The sequence below is a fragment of the Microcaecilia unicolor genome, chromosome 12 (assembly GCF_901765095.1).
Source record: "Microcaecilia unicolor chromosome 12, aMicUni1.1, whole genome shotgun sequence".
NCBI lineage: Eukaryota > Metazoa > Chordata > Amphibia > Gymnophiona > Siphonopidae > Microcaecilia > Microcaecilia unicolor.
The window spans coordinates 94,532,200-94,550,907 of NC_044042.1; the positions used below are offsets into that span (position 1 = coordinate 94,532,200).

General features: G+C 45.5%; 1 protein-coding gene across 1 annotated transcript in view; it reads left to right on the plus strand.

Annotated features, from left to right (window-relative positions):
* Positions 1–18,708, plus strand: part of CCDC47 (coiled-coil domain containing 47) — a 144,939-nt gene that overhangs the window by 77,690 nt on the left and 48,541 nt on the right. The window contains exons 6-7 of the mRNA XM_030221571.1: positions 2,482–2,547; positions 3,268–3,369. Coding sequence (XP_030077431.1) covers positions 2,482–2,547; positions 3,268–3,369 — 168 coding nt within the window. The remainder of the gene's footprint in view (positions 1–2,481; positions 2,548–3,267; positions 3,370–18,708) is intronic.

The following is an 18,708-nucleotide window of genomic DNA, read 5'->3' on the forward strand; positions in this document are numbered from 1 at the left end:
GAGTACCCTGTTGTCCCAGTGATGTACTTTCTGCCAAAAGTACACAAACAGTTGATCAATCCTCCCGGTAGACCTATTCTATCGGGGAGAAATTCCGTCTTAGAGCCGTTAGCAACATTTGTAGACATGTTCTTGAAATTGGAAGTTCCCAAACAACCATCTTACATTAGGGACACCACACATTTTCTATGTAAATTAGAAGATGTTACTTTAGAACAGGACCAAATAACAATGGTGACTTTAGACGTTTGCTCACTATATACCTCTATCCCCCAAGATGATGCTTTAAAAACAGTACAACGAATACTTGACAACAGGGAAAGACCACATCAGATCCCAACTGAGTTTTTGACAACTCTCACGAGGATTGCTATGAAAGAAAATTATTTTGTATTCAATAACAAATTTTACTTACAAACCAGTGGAGTTGCAATGGGAGCCACATTTGCTCCCTCGATTGCCAATCTTTACATGTCAGAATTTGAGAAGGAATGGATTAGTCATTCCCCTTTCTCTGAAGCCATCATCACGTGGTGGCGCTATATTGACGACATTTTTATGATTTGGGGAGGCTCTTCCATAGAGCTTAAAAACTTTATGGTATGGCTCAATAGTTGTAGCGATAATATCCAATTCACTGAACAACATTCTACTGAATTAATTCATTATCTTGATGTAGAAATAAGATTAACTCATGGTCAATTTGTTACAAGGGTTTACAAGAAAAGCACGGACAGGAATACATTTCTTCATAGTTCGAGCTGTCACCCTACATATTTAAAGAATAGTCTACCTTATTCTCAAATGTTGCGACTAAGACGTATCTGCACAAATTTTTCTACCTTTAAACAACAAGCCAAGAGATTAGCAGATGATTTGGCTGATAGAGGTTATTCAAGATCCACACTTCATAAAGCATATCAAAGAGCCAAATATAACAATAGAGAATTACTATCAACTACTACAACTCAAGACACGAACAAGGAAGAAACCTGTACTATGGTTTTACAATACAATGAGGACAGTCCGTCTATAGCCAGACTGATTAAAAATAGATGGGACATTGTACAATCAATCCCTGCCTTTAAGAACAGCAATTTACGGATTGCTTATGTTAGACGCAATAACATCAAAGAGCTGATTAGCCCAGCAGATCTTAAGCTTACGACCACATTGAACAAAACACGATTGCAAGGTCATTTCAAATGTGGCCTTTGCCCAATCTGTTCCATTACTAAGCAGATTAAACAAATATATATTTTCAAGACCAAAAAATACCATGTTTTTCGACGTTTCACCAATTGTCTATCAGACTATGTTATCTACGTAATCAGCTGTCCCTGCAAAAAACTATATGTCGGGATGACCACCAGAGCTTTGAAAGTAAGAATATTGGAACATCGATCCAATATCCGGAGACAAATTATCAAAGAACCTATGGTAGAACACTGTATGGTCAACAATCATAAATTTGAAGATCTCCAATGTTTCGTCATCGATAGAATAGATGCATCACACAGAGGTGGAGATCGCAAGTTAAAACTACAGAGAAGAGAGGCTGAGTGGATCTTTAATTTGGATTCCTTAGAACCTAATGGTCTTAATAGCTCCATAGATTGGCATGTTTTTTATTAGTCCTTAAGTGAATTTTTTCAAACCACTACCTTTAAGCAGTCAGCTGATTAAGATCTCTATAAATGTCAGCTGACACACCAAAGACGCCGAGACGCCATTTTGAAATGATAGGTGCTCCGCTTAGCTGTAAGCCTATTCAAGAGCCTTTGCCCTGGTGCATTGTATACAGTTTTAAGCTTTTTTGTTCTTACTCTATTTCTTGATTTCTACAGGATTACAGCATCGTGATTTAACACTCGGTCCCTGAGGAAGCCTTGTTGTAAGGAGAAACGGCAGCGGCCCCCGTTGGACATTAAGATAAGAGTGTTTTTTTACATTCACATTTGTTAAAGCATTGCTGTAAGCTAATATCAAGAGGCAACTGTTTAGAACAAGATACAAACTGTTTAGAACAAGATACAACAAGCAGACAGACATACAAGCTGCAAATAATCAATAAATATTTAAGTGGAGTTTTTTTCCCGATGATAGAAACTTGGCGTGAGTTACCTAAATACTAGTAACCCCGCCCTAAACCTGAGTTAGTTCAACTCCAGGTTTCTGAGGGTTTTTCTCCACATTTAAGCGCACCTATATAGAACCTACCTGTAAAGAAAAGTTGGTGCCTACTTTTATTTGTAGCATACTAGCATAACGGATAAAAAGCCCACCACAGAGCTGATGTAAGTGCTCCCACCCTAGATTATCAAAGGACATGTGTACATTGTGGTATTTTAAGAGAAAATAGGCTTGGTATTCTTCTTAGAGCCTTCTACATGCCTGAAAGGTTTTTTTTATTTCAGTAAAGGCTGTCTGTATGTAAAGAAGGAAGGATACAGTGTAATAAAGGAATTCTCTGTGTTGCAGTTCCTGAAGAGACAGGACCTACTGAACGTGCTTGCTCGCATGATGAGACCAACTTCTGACCAAGTGGTATGCTGATGTCCGTCTTGCTCTGTGAGGAGACATTGCTTCTGTTTTTTTTATGCTAGTGTGTTCAGGTGGTGCTTCCTATTTTCTCAACAGCATCAGAAACAAGAAGAGAGTATGTGCATTTCATGCAAACTTCCAGAAACAAAACTAGTCAAAATAGAATCAAACTAGTAGTAGTTTGAAACTGACAATTCTCTTAGAAAGCTTACAACAATTTAAACATGCAAGTTAATGGGATCGCTATAGGCAGTGATGTAGGTAGCTTCTGTTTTCTTGAAAGAAGTTTTTCTGTCTCTGGTAATGGTGTTTGCCTAAATCCAGAGGCATTTGCTGAGGCATGTCCTGATGATGCAGATTAAAAATGGAGCGGAATGCACACTGTTCAGCTGTTTCCTCCTGACTTATGAGTGGCATTTAAGTATTCCACCTCAAAGGAGGCAGACCCTTCCAGCATTCATCTGATGGGGAAGGGGAAATATGGAAGATGCAGGGTCGGAAACAACATTGGGACTGATGAGTTAAGCAAATACACTGTGAAAGCTAGAAGAATGCAGACAAATTGTAACTACAAATCTATTCAAGCACAGGTATTTTAAATTTTCAGCCCAGTGGTTCTGTAGTATGGTTTACCATGACTCAGAAATGCCTATCAGCAGAAAACCAGGAGAGGGATTTTGTGTTGTGTATTTAGGAATGGCTAATTGTTGCCTTTCTTATCAGCAAATAAAAGTAACAATGAATGAGGAAGATATGGACACTTATGTTTTTGCTGTTGGTACAAGAAAAGCCCTAGGACGCCTCCAAAAGGAGATGCAGGATCTGGTGAGTATGTATATGCAGCTCTTCAAGTGCTCTTCTTTTTGTGCTGTGTTTGAGTTTCTCATTGATTTTTATTTTAAGATACAGATCAAAGCCTAGTGATTAGGAATCATGGAGCGGTCGGTGTCTGTTAGATCATAACCCTTGGGGTGGGGTTGATTGAAATGAAGGAGATAGACCTCTATGCTTTTGTTTTTAACTGCATTTTATGAGGAGGTGTACCAAAAAAATGGTTACTTGCAGAACCTCTGCTTTAAGTTATATATAAGATACACCACAGAGAGTTACTGTATGGCAAAATCTTTGTCGCACTTAGAAGCATATTGTGAAGGATCTTTTGGCATTAATAAAGGAGCAGATTTCATTTATGATCTCAGATGTCATGAGTTCTTATGTAGACATAAAAAAAATCCCTAGGCAGTTTCCTCTATTACGGCATAAATATATATATAAAACGTTTGCCTGCTTAAAAACACATTTTGAAATTTGTGTCCTCTATCCTCATCCAGTTTGCTGATAAAAATCAGTGAGCTGTTTCAGCATCCATACTTTTGCTCACATAAAGTGGAATTAGGCTGGAGAGAAGAGTGCACATGGTGGTTGCATTTTCAAATCACTGCATGTACTTTAAAAAAAAAGAATCTTCCTTAGTATCCTCAACAGACCAGTCTAGGACTTTCAGATTATGCTTGTCGAACAGCAGATAGAGAACAGAGTTGAACTCAGCACTACAGGGCACTGTGCAGTTCAGATAAATCAATATTTCTGTATCTCCAGCAAGTGGAAGATGGTTCCCTATGCAGATGTTGGATTGCTCTGTTGGTGTTTGCTCCTAAACTAGTCTGGTGTTCAACTGAACTGAGAGACAAAACTATTTGGTATAGCCTTCCTGTCTAGGGTGTATACATGGCACACACACACCATTTCAGCAGTATTGCTGCAGCCTGTCAGTGAGTTATTCTCACATTGTAACCTCCAGGGCTGGAATTCCAAATCCTCTTGCCCAGGGTTTGGGGACCTGTTACCATTGATGGTGAGTACAAGCACTTTCGTGCCAGGTGTTTGGTCAGGCACTGGCCAGCTGTTAGCAGCTGAAACCACATTTTCCTTCGCACCATTATTTCTTCTTATGGCAGTGCTGGCTGAAGCCATTAAGTGCTGCTTACAATATGATGCTAGGGGGGCACTGTCAGGTCAGTGCATGTCTTTTCCTTCTGCTTAACACTAAGTGGCTTACAATACAAACATACATAAAATTCAAAAGAAAAACACCACACATACACGCTCTAACAAGACTTGGCATTCAGAGGTGAAAAGTCTGCTTCCTCAGAAAGCATGGGAGTGGCAGTCATTTTGCCTTCCTGCAGTTCTGTTCCTGACGATGATGCTCTTTCCTCTACACAGGATGCTCAGTTTACATCGCAAGCACTGCTACAGCAATCTACAGAGGGCAGTCTAGCAGCTAGGGAGACAATGGGGTCTTCTGTTCCTTTTTCTCTATATTATAGCTCCACCAGAAGAGAGCAGAGGTCCCCAGGAAAATTCTCCTGAGCGGTTTCATCAGGATCTAGGTTTTAAAAGAAGTAGAGTGGATCAGCCGCAGGATTGGGATACAGAATTCTTGCTGTCAGTGGAGCAATCTGAAGTTGCACACTCTGGCTTCTAGATCTTCATGTCTGAATGATCTTTTGGAGGAAGGAGAACTTCTGGTGGATAAAGGGGAAGATCCCACTGTAGTTAGGGTTTTTTGCAAGGATGAACTTCCTGTGCTGATTACAGTCGCCTTAGAAGGGCTCGGTATTTTTTCTCCTTTGGATCAGCAGTCGATTTCTATAGGTGGTCCTATTAAGGGCTGGGACTAAGAAGCCTCCTAGAACCTTCCCTATGCATCCAGCTTACAAGAGTTAATTTCAGCTCAGTGGAACTCCCCAGGTGCTGGCCTTAGGGTGACTTATTCCATGACCAAGTTCAAGTTCTATCCCCTGGTGCCATATGAAGTAGAGAAGCTTAAACAGCCTAAGGTTGATGCCTTAGTAACTGCTGCGACAAGGAAGACACAGAAGAAAAGAAGTGGGGACGGGCAATGATTCTCCACAAATCAATTGAGAGAGAACTCCAGGGGTACAATCCAGAAACGTTTATTGTAGGAGCACCACATATAGGGGTATGTTTACTAAGCCGCTTTAGCGTTTTTAACGCGTCTATAACATTAAGGCATGTTAACCGTGTAGGCACCAATAGAGATATTGGCACATGCATGGTTATCGTGCTTTAATGGTTAAGGCATCTTTTAAAACGCTAACACGCCTTAGTAAACAGGGCCCATAATCTCAGTAAGACCCGCTTTAAAAAACATGGAAATGTACACATATGAGCAGTTAAAAACCTGCATATACGAAAAAGACTTGCATAAATTAATAGTTTAAAAAAATTATACATATACATATATAAAATACTAGTAAGAAATGCCCGTTTCTGGAAAAAATGAAACGGGCGCTAGCAGGGTAATCCCCCCCCCCCCCCCCCCCCCGTCCTCCCTCCCGAGTTGCAGACACCCCCTCCGTGCCTCCGTTCCGAGTTGCACACCTCTCCTCTTCCTCCGTTCGTCCCTCAGTGACATGGTTGCGAGGGCCGCCCCGCCCTCAACATCATCGCGTTTTGACGCAAGGGCGGAGCTACAGTGACTGGAGCCTGCAGGCCAAACCGGATATCTCGGGCGCCTCAAGTTTCCGGCTTGAGGCTTCAAAGTGCCTTTTATATATATAGATATGTATAAGCAAAGATCCAAAATCATATTGTAATATATTAAAAAATAAAAAACTATTCAACTTAATGCTTACAGCAACCATGGGACTTGCATTTATAATGGATATTATAAACATGAAAACCCAAGAAAAGTATAAATCTAAAAAACAAGATAAAGTACATATCACCAATGTTGCGACCTTAAGAACATTCTGAAACTTTATATAAAACATTTACATGATTAATATTTAAAGGATTTATGATGCATCTACTCAAACTATATAAAAAAAAGTTTTTGAAATGTAAACGGGGTCAAATGATTAATAGAAACTTTTCATACATAAACCATATGTAACATGTACAGTAAACAAGTATATCCAAACTTGTCAAATCTAGTGGGAAGGTATCGCTGGAACAATGATGAATAAAAACAGTTAAATCTGAAGATCATTCAACAGCTCTCTGCTGTATATGTAAATGATCAGATGAAAGATTATTGTTATTAAGTACCACAACAAAAGAAGGTTAAACAATCCAAGGATTATCCAAAATGCTATATGACAGTTGTAAAACATGATGACATGAGCCAAAAGGAGATTAAATAAAACTGAGTAAATTATTAAATGTAAACATGCCTTAAGACAGTTTTGCACTCTAAATCACCCATGCAATAAAAAATTGTTGAACTTAATGACATTTTCAAAATAAGTCATTATGTCAAAAGTGCTAAAGTTCAAGATGGAAAGGAAACATTGCAACAAAAAGAAACAAATGGGGGAGATCAGTGGTTAGGGTGCCCTAGTAGTTAGGGTGGTGGACTTTGGTCCTGGGGAATTGAAGAACTGAGTTCGATTCCCACTTCAGGCGCAGGCAGCTCCTTGTGACTCTGGGCAAGTCACTTAACCCTCCATTGCCCCATGTAAGCCGCATTGAGCCTGCCATGAGTGGGAAAGCGTGAGGTACAAATGTAACAAAAAAAAAAATTCCTACTCAACGGTAGCAAGTTTATTAACAACAATAAAAGACTGAGTATCCAAAGGGTTCAATACAACAAAATGGCTGATTTGTCTGATACCTTCTGGGTGTCGCAGTGATGAGCCTAGGTCCATTCCTTGGAAACTTTGATAGGCTGTCAGGGTTTCTCAACAAATGGGCCAGAATCACTAGCAAGGTACCTCATGAAAGGCTACAGAGGAAATTGGAGGATCATGGGATAGGAGGAAATGTCCTATTGTGGATTAAAAACTGGTTGAAGGATAGGAAACAGAGAGTGGGGTTAAATGGGCAGTATTCACAATGGAGAAGGGTAGTTAGTGGGGTTCCTCAGGGGTCTGTGCTAGGACCGCTGCTTTTTAATCTATATAAATATTCTCACCTCCAACATTCTAAAGCTCACTCGGTGGCAGGGAAAGACTGAAGTGTCAGCACCACTCACTCTCACTCATGCACCACTCACTCTCACTTGTAGATCCGCCCTCAGCCACGTCCCTTCCGGACATAATTCGCTACCCCAGTGTTCTAATGAAGCCTCAGAAATTTCCCAAAGTTGTAGTTTCTAGATCGCAGTGTGTCTGCCCCGCCCTCATGTCAAACGTGATGACGTCGAGGGCGGAGCACTGACACTCAACAAATCAAGGAAGCCCATTGGTTAATCTGTTTCCACTCCACAACATTGCCGTCAATCCCATACACTCAAACCAAACAAAATTGCCGCTGCACCCCGTCCCCCCACCCACAGTCCCCCTCACCCACCATCCTGCAGTCGCTCGCTCACCGTTCCACCGCACCCCCTCTCCTATCCGACTCTGCCCATGCACCAGGACGATTAGTACACTAACGAATCAAGGAAGCCCATTGGTTAATCTCTGTTTCCACTCCACAACGCAGCCATCATTCCCATACACTCAAACCAAAGAACATCGCCGCTGCACCCCTACCCCCGCCCACAGACCGTTGACCCACCCTCCCGCAGCCGCTCGCTCACTCACCGTTCCGCCGTACACCCTCTCCTCCGAAATACCTCCCCTGAAGCCGTCACGTACCTCTGCTCACCGATCAGAAGTTCTGTTGTGGGCTGCGGGGCGTGGCTTCATGAATGAGCATGTGTTGGCACAGAAACTTCAACACATGCTCATTCATGAAGCCACGCCCCGCAGCCCACAACAGAACTTCGGATCGGTGAGCAGAGGTATGCAACGGCTTCAGGGGAGGTATTTCGGAGGAAAGGGTGGTGTTCAGAGGGTCGCGATAGGGGGGGGTCCAGGGGTCATTAACGCGGAGGGGGGTTGTTTAAATCTTAGGGAGGGGGGAGTCTGCAACTCGGTGGGAGGAGCATGAAGGGGAAAACCTTGCTAGTGCGCGTTTCATTTTTGTCAGAAACAGGCCTTATTTACTAGTATATTTATAAATGATTTAGAGATGGGAGTAACTAGCGAGGTAATTAAATTTGCTGATGACACAAAGTTATTCAAAGTCGTTAACTCGTGAGAGGATTGTGAAAAATTACAGAAGGACCTTACAAGACTGGGAGACTGGGCGGCTAAATGGCAGATGGCATTTAATGTGAGCAAGTGCAAGGTGATGCATGTGGGAAATTACGGACCAGGAAAGGGATCTGGGTGTCGTCGTCGATAATACACTGAAACCTTCTGCTCAGTGTGCTGCTGCGGCTAGGAAAGGAATAGAATGTTGGGTATTATTAGGAAAGATATGGAAAACAGGTGTGAGGATGTTATAATGCCGTTGTATCGCTCCATGGTGCGACCACACCTTGAGTATTGTGTTCAATTCTGGTCGCCGCATCTCAAGAAAGATATAGTAGAATTGGAAAAGGTGCAGCGAAGGGCAACTAAAATGATAGCGGGGATGGGATGACTTCCCTATGAAGAAAGACTAAGGAGGCTAGGGTTTTTCAGCTTGGAGAAGTGACGGCTGAGGGGAGACATGATAGAGGTATATAAAATAATGAGTGGAATGGAACAGGTGGATGTGAAGTGTCTGTTCACGCTTTCCAAAAATACTAGGACTAGGGGGCATGCGATGAAACTACAGTGTAGTAAATTTAAAACAAATCGGAGAAAATGTTTCTTCACCCAGAGCATAATTAAACTCTGGAATTCGTTGCCGGAGAACGTGGTGAAAGCGGTTAGCTTAGCAGAGTTTAAAAGGGGGTTAGACAATTTCCTAAAGAACAAGTCCATAAACCGCTACTAAATGGACTTGGGAAAAATCCACAATTCCGGGAATAACATGTATAGAATGTTTGTACGTTTGGGAAGCTCACCAGGTGCCCTTGGCCTGGATTGGCCGCTGTCGTGGACAGGATGCTGGGCTCGATGGACCCTTGGTCTTTTCCCAGTGTGGCATTACTTATGTACTTATGTTATCAGTGGGTTCTTGAGTAATCACGGAGGGTCACAAACTGGAATTTTCCTGCTTTCTCAAAGATTCCTTCTTAGAGTCTCCTTGCAGGGCTCCCAACAAAACAACAGATGGTAAGATCTAACCTGCAGGGTCTCCTGAGTCTAGGAGCTATGGTCCCAGTATCAGAGCAACTGGGGTCTGGGAATGTATTCCATTTATTTTGTGGTTCCCAAGAAAGAAGGCTCTTTCTGCCCTGTCCTGGACCTCAAAAAAGTAAATCGCTGTCTAGGGGTAACTCATTTCAAAATGGAAACTGTGTGCTCAGTAGTGGCCTTGGTTTGTCCAGGTCAGTTTCTTTCTTCTCTGTACCTCAAGCAAACTTGCTTCTGTATTCCAGTTTGGCCATCTCATCAGCGTTTTCTGTGCTTGGCAATTCTACGAGGTCATTATCGGTTCCAGACAATACCCTTTGGTCTTGCTACAGCTCCCAGAACTTTTTTGAGGTCATAATGGTTGTGGCACCCTTTCTTCAACATGATGGCATCAGAGTTCTTAGTATCTGAATGATTAGTTGATTGGAGCCTCGCTTCTTCAGGAAAGTTTCCATTTCACCTCCAAGGCTGTGGATCTTTTGTAGTCTATTAGTTGGCTGATGAGCTTCACCAAGAGCAAGTTAACTCCGTCTCAACCTATGGAGTACTCATGAGCTCAGATCGATATGTAGGCAGGGAGAGTTTTGCTTCCAGACATCAGGAGAGACAAACTTCAATCTTGGATCTGAACACTACAGCTTCAAAGTCCTCTGGCAGTGGTCTACAGACAAGTGTTGGTTTTGATGGCAGCAGTCTTGAATGGGGTTCTATGGGAAAGGGCCTAAGTAAGATGTCTTCAACAATTTCTCTTATTTCAGTGGTCTCCTATGTCTCAAGACTGTGACTCTTGCGTTTCCTGGATAGTTCAGGCAAAGTCTAGCATGAGGTGGTGAGTCCATTCTCACAACCTTCAGCAAAGAGCGCTGCTGGCAGCCCTAGATTGGATGGTGGTCACCATGGATGCCAGTATTTCTGGCTGGGGAGCACACTTTCTACATCATACAAGTCATGGCAAATGGACCTCTATCGAACCATCTTGGTCCATCAGTCATCTTGATCTGAGAGCAGTTCGCAAAGTACTGGTTGCCTTTCACACTCTGGTGCAGGGGAAAACAGTGTGAGTCTTTTCAGATAATGCAACAGCAGTGTCTTATATCAACAGACAAAGAAGGGACAAGAAGTGCTCCTGTGGTCTTGGCATCTTATATTCGCTTCCATTTTTCAGAGAAACACGTGACAGTGCTTTCAGCAGCACACACTGCAGGACTTTCAGGTGGACGACCTCATCCTCTGCAGGCATTTGCTAGATCTGGGAGAGTGGGAACTCTCCTGAAAGGCCTTTATCCTCATCAGAACAACATGAGATCTTCCAATCCTGAATCTGATGGACATGAGTTGCAATGCCAAGGTGCCCAGCTTTTTCAGTCAACAGAAAGAGTACCTCTGGGAGGGGCTGGATGCAGTAATTCAGCCATGGCCACACATACCCTCCTTAATGCGTAGGCCAATGGTCACTGCAGTGGGCTGAGAACCAGAGGAACTGGGTTCAATTCCCACTGCAGCTTCTTGTGACTATGGGCAAGTCACTTAACCCTCCATTGTCCCAGGTACAAAATAAGTACTGTATATAGTATGTAAACTGCTTTGATTGAACTACTGCAATGTGGAAACAAGGGAATTCGAAAAGTCACCCCCAGAATAAACATGACAACAGAGGGAAAAGTCATCTAAATATAGAAAACCACCTAAACTCACTATGTAAATGGAAAGCAAAGAGCACAAATGCTCGTGGTCTAGGTAAAAAGGTTCAAGACTTGCAAGCTCTGATGTTTGAAGAAAATGTGGATATTGTTGCTATTACAGAGATGTAGTTCAATGATTTCCATGAATGGTATGTGACTATACCGGGCCATAATATTTTAGGAAGGATAGAGAGGGCCGAAGGGGTGGAGGAGTGACGCTGTATGTGAGAGACAATATCAGAGCGGCTGAAATGTAGGGGACCTGGGGAGAGGAAGAAGCTTTATGGATCGACCTGGAACGGGGGTTATCTACAGACCTCTGGCACAAACAGAGAAGCTAGACAAGGATCTGATAGAAGATATTCAAAAGATTGATATGAAAGGGAAGGTGCTACTGTTGGGAGATTTCAACTTGTCTGATGTGGATTGAACACCCCGTCCACGGAATCAGAAAGAAGTAGAGGGATTGTGGATGCCTGTCAAAGTGCCTTGCTCAGACAAATGGTGACGGAACCCACGAGGGACGGGTCAATGCTGAATCTAGTGCTCACGAATGGAGGAAGTGTTTTCAATATACGGGTGGGTGCCCACTTATCTAATATTGATCATCACACCATATGGTTTGATAGAAGGACGAAGGCGGAGTGTGGACGCACACAACTTAAAGTACTGGATTTCAGACGTACTGATTTTGATAAAATGGGGGAATACCTGAAGAAGGAGTTGTTGGAATTGGAAGGCGTAGGAGAAGTGGAAAATCAGTGGTCAAAGCTAAAGGTTGCTATAAATATGGCGACTGATCTTTACGCGAGGAAAGTAAACAAAACCAAGAGAAACAAGAAGCCTATATGGTTCTCCAAACATGTAGCTGAAAAAATAAGAGCAAAAGAGGCTTTGTTCAAGAAATACAAAAGAATACAGCAAGAGGATCATGGAAAAGATTATCGGATTAAACTCAAAGAAGTGACGAGGGAAATATGGCTAGTGAAAGAGCGAGTGGAAGAAAAAATGGCTAAAGATATAAAGAGAGGTGACAAGACCTTTTTCAGATATATTGGAGAAAGGAGAAAGTTAGGAATGGAATTGCAAGACTGAAAGATAATGGTTATGTGGAGAGTGGTGAGGATAAAGCAAATGTGCTAAACAATTAGTTCTGTTCGGTATGCACAGAGGAAACTCCTGGAGAAGGACCGCAATTGGCTGTCGAGAGACTATCTGGGAATAGAGTGGATACTGTGCCATTTACGGAAGAAAGAGTTTATAAACAGCTGGAAAATCTGGACAAAGCTATGGGGCCAGATGGGATACATCCCAGGATATTGAGGGAGCTCAGGGAGGTCCTGGCGGGAGCTCTTAAAGATGTATTTAATAGGTCTTTAGAGACGGGAGAGGTTCCGCGAGATTGGAGACGAGCGAATGTGGTCCCTCTTCACAAAGGTTGGAGACAGGGAAAAAGTGGGAAACTACAGACTGGTAAGTCTCACGTCGGTGGTAGGAAAAATAATGGAGTCGCTGCTGAAAGAAAGGATAGTTAGCTTTCTAGAAGCCAACGGGTTACAGGACCCGAGGCAACATGGCTTTACCAAAGTAAAATCCTGCCAAACAAATCTCATTGACTTCTTTGTCTGGGTGACCAAAGAACTGAATGAAGGACGTGCGCTAGATGTAATCTACTTGGATTTCAGCAAAGGTCCCCCACAGAAGACTCATGAATAAGCTGAAAGGGCTGAACTTAGGACTGAAAGTGGTGAACTGGATAAGAAACTGGTTGACCGACAAGTGGCAGAGGGTGGTGGTAAATGGAATCCGCTCGGAAGAAAGGAAGGTCAGCAGTGGAGTTCCTCAGGGGTCGGTGCTGGGGCCTATTCTGTTTAATATATTTGAGAGAGATATTGCTGAAGGGTTGGAAGGAAAGGTTTGCCTTTTTGCGGATTACACAAAGATAGCCAATAGAGTGGATACCCTGGAGGGAGTAGAAATGATGAGAAGGGATCTCCAAAAGTTAGAAGAATGATTGAGGATCTGGCAGTTAAAATTTAATAGCTAGTTCCTCTGGGGTATATATCTCCGTTCAGTTTTACCAATATTATGTAATTTCTACAGAAGAAAACTAAACACAAACAAACTATTGTTGTGATGCAGTGTGCTATATTTTTTCTTTTTTTATATATGCAAGTGGTGCTCAGTGATTGGGCTTGTCCCACAGGAATCACTTGCAGTGCAAAACTGCTTTGTTTACCCGATTCTACATCATAGCACCCCTACCTTCACCTCCCTATGCTATTGTACCAGGTTAGTGCATCTAATGTCTTCACGTGACTGTATAACCAGTGGATTTCGGGCGAGTTCTTCTTTTCCCGCTGATCTGGTTACTAATTGCCAGTGTGCTATCTGCTGTCAAAGGTGCACTTGAATTTTATCCCCCATAGATTTTCAAAGGAGTATCCAACTCATCTTATCTCAAGGGAGTATCGAACACACTACTTACCTTAATGTGGAATGGTGGTTGAAAGTTCATCCTGCTGGGGTCCCAATCTGTGAGGTGACATACAGTGAAATGTCTGTAATCCACTATCAATTCCCTGTTCCGGGTTTCGATATCTTGGGTTGTTTTTCAATTATTTAGCGCATTTTCGGTTCCCTGTGATGTAGAATCGGATAAACAAAGCAGTTTTGCACTGCGAGTGAGTCCTGTGGGACAAGCCCAATCATTGAGTACCACTTGCATATATAAAAAAGAAAAAATGTAGCATCACTGTATCACAACAATAGTTTGTTTGTGTTTAGTTAGTTAGCTTGGTTTTTCTAATATATGGTTTTCTTTTGTAGAAATTAGTTAAAATGTAATGCCAAGAAGTGCAGAGTGATGCATTTGGGGTGTAGAAACCCAAAAGAGAGATACCGAATAGGAGGGGAAAGGATTAGTAAGCTCGACTCAGGAGAGAGACCTTGGGGTGTTGGTGTCAGAGGATCTGAAGGTGAAGAAACAATGTGACAAGGCAACTGCCGTGTCCAGAAGGATGCTAGGCTGCATAGAGAGAGGTATAACCAGCAGAAGAAAGGAGGTGTTGATTCCCACTGCTTAGGTCTGCCTGCACTTGGGCATGTGCTCTACAGTAGTACCTTCCTCTCACCGACTGGGTCCCACTGCCTCTGGGCGAGTCTCTCACTCTCAAATTATCTCTGGTGATTTGTAGGATACTGGGGCCACTCTCCCAGTGGTCCCACAGTTCCTAGAAAGCACCCACAGACCTAACACACAAACCACCAGGATTCTTAGTCAGTCTAGAAAAGCATAGTCAGCAAACTGAAATTATATTGTAATGAAAAAATTAGAGCAATGAACTGAAAAGGTGCAATTGGCAAACAATAACACAATGATAAAACTATCTAAACATTTGTTTACTATCTAAATAGTACCTGGTGAGTTCAGGAAATTTAGCTGCTCACAGGTTATTAAATATAACTGCTCACAGGTCCTCAGTAAAGAGGTAGTTCTCTCCTCCCTGGCTGAGACTGGAGAGAAAAAGCCAGTACCTCCTGGAGAGGTTGTAACAGTGGTCAGCGTATCTGGGTTTAAAAAAGGTTTGGACAAATTCCTGGAGGAAAAGTCCATAGTCTGCTATTGAGACAGATATGGGAAGCAATTGCTTGCCCTGGGATTTGTAGTATGGAGTTTTGCCATGATTTGGGTTTCTTCCAGGTACTTGTGACCTGGCTTGGCCACTGTTTGGAAAACAGGATACTGGGCTAGATGGACCATTGGTCTGACCCAGTATGACTACTCTTATATGAATTTGAGCTCCTGGACATCAGAGCATAGAACAACAAGTTAACTCTTTATTCTCCGAGGACAAGCAGGCTGCTTGTTCTCACTGATGGGTGACGTCCTCGGCAGCCCCTCCAATCGGAATCTTCCTAGCAAAGTCCTTTGCTAGCTCTCGCGCGCACCGCGCATGCGCGGCCGTCTTCCCGCCCGAAACCGGCTCGAGCCGGCCAGTCTTCTTTCGTCCGCACTCGGTACGGCTGTGTTTTTTGTCGTGTCGAGCCCCGGAGAGTCGACCTCGCGCGTCCGTGTTTTATTGACGTGTTTTTTCTTCGGAAAAGTTTTCTAGCTGTCGGGAAGTGCTCCGAAAACCCCCTTGGGTTTCATTTTCCCCTTCCCGTACTTCCAGTTTTGCCCCGGTAAGTTTTCTTTCGTCGTCGGGGTAGGCCTCTTTTCGGCCTCGGTCGAGATTTTTTCTCCCTTAAAGTTTTGGTGCTCCAAATTCGTCATTTCGGATTTTGACTTCGCCGGCGTGATTTTTCCGCCCATGACATCGAAGCCTTCCAGCGGCTTCAAGAAGTGCACCCAGTGCGCCCGGGTAATCTCGCTCACTGATAGGCACTCTTCGTGTCTTCAGTGTCTGGGGGCCGAGCACCGTCCCCAGAACTGTAGTCTGTGTTCCCTGTTACAGAGGCGGACTCAAGTAGCGAGATTGGCCCAGTGGAACGTTTTGTTCTCGGGCGCTTCGTCGGCATCGGCACCGGGGTCATCGTGTGCATCGACGTCATCAGCGTCCAGACCTTCATCCTTGGCTGCCAGTGCATCGAGTGCATCGAGGCATCGGCCCTCTGCATCGGCGCCGAGACATCGGATAGCTGCATCGACGTCGGTGGTACCGGGACCTCGTCTCCTGATGTCGTCGGACGGTGGTGCATCGAGTGGAGTGCAGGTGAGGGCTGTCCTTTCCCCTGCTGGTGGCGGTGAGCCCTCGGGTGGGTCTCCTCCTACCCTGAGGGCTCCTGCGGTACAGCCCCCCCGAGATCGACCCTCTTCGGTCTCGGCCCCGAGGAAGCGACGGATGGATTCTACGTCCTCCTCGTCGGTGCCGGGAAGCTCCGGTGACATGCTTCGGAAGAAGTCGAAGAAGCATCGACACCGGTCCCCTTCCCGCGTCGGCACCGAGAGCTCTGGGTCGCCGAGGGAGTCGGCACCCAGCAGGCATCGGCACCGAGAGGACCGCTCACCCTCTGTTCAAGAGGTGTCGATGCGCTCCACTCTGGACAGCCTGGAACAGCCTCCACGCCCGGAACAGGTTCTGACGTCGACGCCTGCATCGACCTCCATGCCTTTCTCTGCAGCCGCTCTGAACGAGAGCCTCCGGGCCGTTCTCCCAGAGATTCTGGGAGAGCTGTTGCGCCCTACCCCTCCGGTACCGGCGGTGCTTGCGCCTCCGGTACCGTCGAGCATGGCGCCGGCTGGCCCATCGCCCGGGGTGAGGTCCCCGACGCACGCGGTGACTGCGGCCACCTCCCAGGAGGGCTCCCCGACTACGTCGGCGGAGGGAGCTTCGCCGATGCGGGCGAGGGAGTCTACCTCTCGACGCCCCCATCGTGGATGTGGCTCCACGGAGTCGAGCCGGGCGCGGTTGCAGACGCAGGTCCGTGAACTTGTGTCTGACACCGAGGGTGAGGCCTCGTGGGAAGAAGAAGAAGATCCCAGATATTTCTCTGACGAGGAGTCTGAGGGTCTTCCTTCTGATCCCACTCCCTCTCCTGAAAGGCAGCTTTCTCCTCCCGAGAGTCTGTCTTTTGCTTCCTTTGTCCGGGAGATGTCTACGGCCATCCCCTTCCCGGTGGTTGTGGAGGACGAGCCCAGGGCTGAAATGTTTGAGCTCCTGGACTATCCTTCTCCACCTAAGGAAGCGTCCACTGTTCCCCTGCACCATGTCCTCAAAAAGACATTGCTGGCGAACTGGACCAAGCCTTTAACTAATCCCCACATCCCCAAGAAGATCGAGTCCCAGTACCGGATCCATGGGGACCCAGAGCTGATGCGCACTCAGTTGCCTCACGACTCTGGAGTTGTGGATCTGGCCCTAAAGAAGGCTAAGAGTTCTAGGGAGCATGCTTCGGCGCCCCCGGGCAAAGACTCTAGAACCTTAGACTCCTTTGGGAGGAAGGCCTACCATTCCTCTATGCTCGTGGCCAAAATTCAGTCTTACCAGCTCTACACGAGCATACACATGCGGAATAATGTGCGACAGTTGGCGGGCTTGGTTGATGCTCTTCCCCCTGAGCAAGCCAAGCCTTTTCAGGAGGTGGTCAGGCAGCTGAAGGCGTGCAGAAAATTCCTGGCCAGAGGAGTTTATGACACTTTTGATGTTGCGTCCAGGGCCGCTGCTCAAGGTGTGGTGATGCGCAGGCTCTCATGGCTGCGTGCCGCCGACCTGGAGAATAGAATCCAGCAGCGGATTGCGGACTCGCCTTGCCGTGCGGACAACATTTTTGGAGAAAAAGTCGAGCAGGTGGTAGAGTCTCTCCACCAGCGGGACACCGCATTCGACAAGTTCTCCCGCCGGCAGCCTTCAGCTTCTACCTCTACAGGTAGACGATTTTTCGGGGGAAGGAAGACTGTTCCCTATACTTCTGGTAAGCGTAGGTACAATCCTCCTTCCCGACAGCCTGCGGCCCAGGCTAAGCCCCAGCGCGCTCGCTCTCGTCAGCAGCGTGCGCCTCAGCAAGGCCCCGCGGCTCCCCAGCAAAAGCAAGGGGCGAGCTTTTGACTGGCTCCAGCAGAGCATAGCCGATATCCAAGTGTCAGTGTCGGGCGACCTGCCAGTCGGAGGGAGGTTGAAAGCTTTTCACCAAAGGTGGCCTCTCATAACCTCCGATCAGTGGGTTCTGCAAATAGTCCGGCAAGGATACACCCTCAATTTGGCCTCCAAACCTCCAAATTGTCCACCAGGAGCTCAGTCTTACAGCTTCCAGCACAAGCAGGTACTTGCAGAGGAACTCTCCGCCCTTCTCAGCGCCAATGCGGTCGAGCCCGTGCCATCCGGGCAAGAAGGGCTGGGATTCTATTCCAGGTACTTCCTTGTGGAAAAGAAAACAGGGGGGATGCGTCCCATCCTAGACCTAAGGGCCCTGAACAAATATCTCGTAAAAGAAAAGTTCAGGATGCTTTCCCTGGGCACCCTTCTCCCCATGATTCAGCAAAACGATTGGCTATGCTCTCTGGACTTGAAGGATGCCTACACACACATCCCGATACTGCCAGCTCACAGACAGTATCTGCGATTTCAGTTGGGCACCCGCCACTTCCAGTACTGTGTGCTACCCTTTGGGCTCGCCTCTGCGCCCAGAGTATTCACAAAGTGCCTAGCTGTGGTAGCAGCGGCACTTCGCAGGCTGGGAGTGCACGTGTTCCCATATCTCGACGATTGGCTGGTGAAGAACACGTCCGAGGCAGGAGCCCTGCAGTCCATACAGATGACTATTCGCCTCCTGGAGCTACTGGGGTTTGTAATAAATTACCCAAAGTCCCATCTTCTCCCAGTGCAGAAACTCGAATTCATAGGAGCCCTGCTGGATTCTCGGACGGCTCGCGCCTATCTCCCAGAGACAAGGGCCAACAA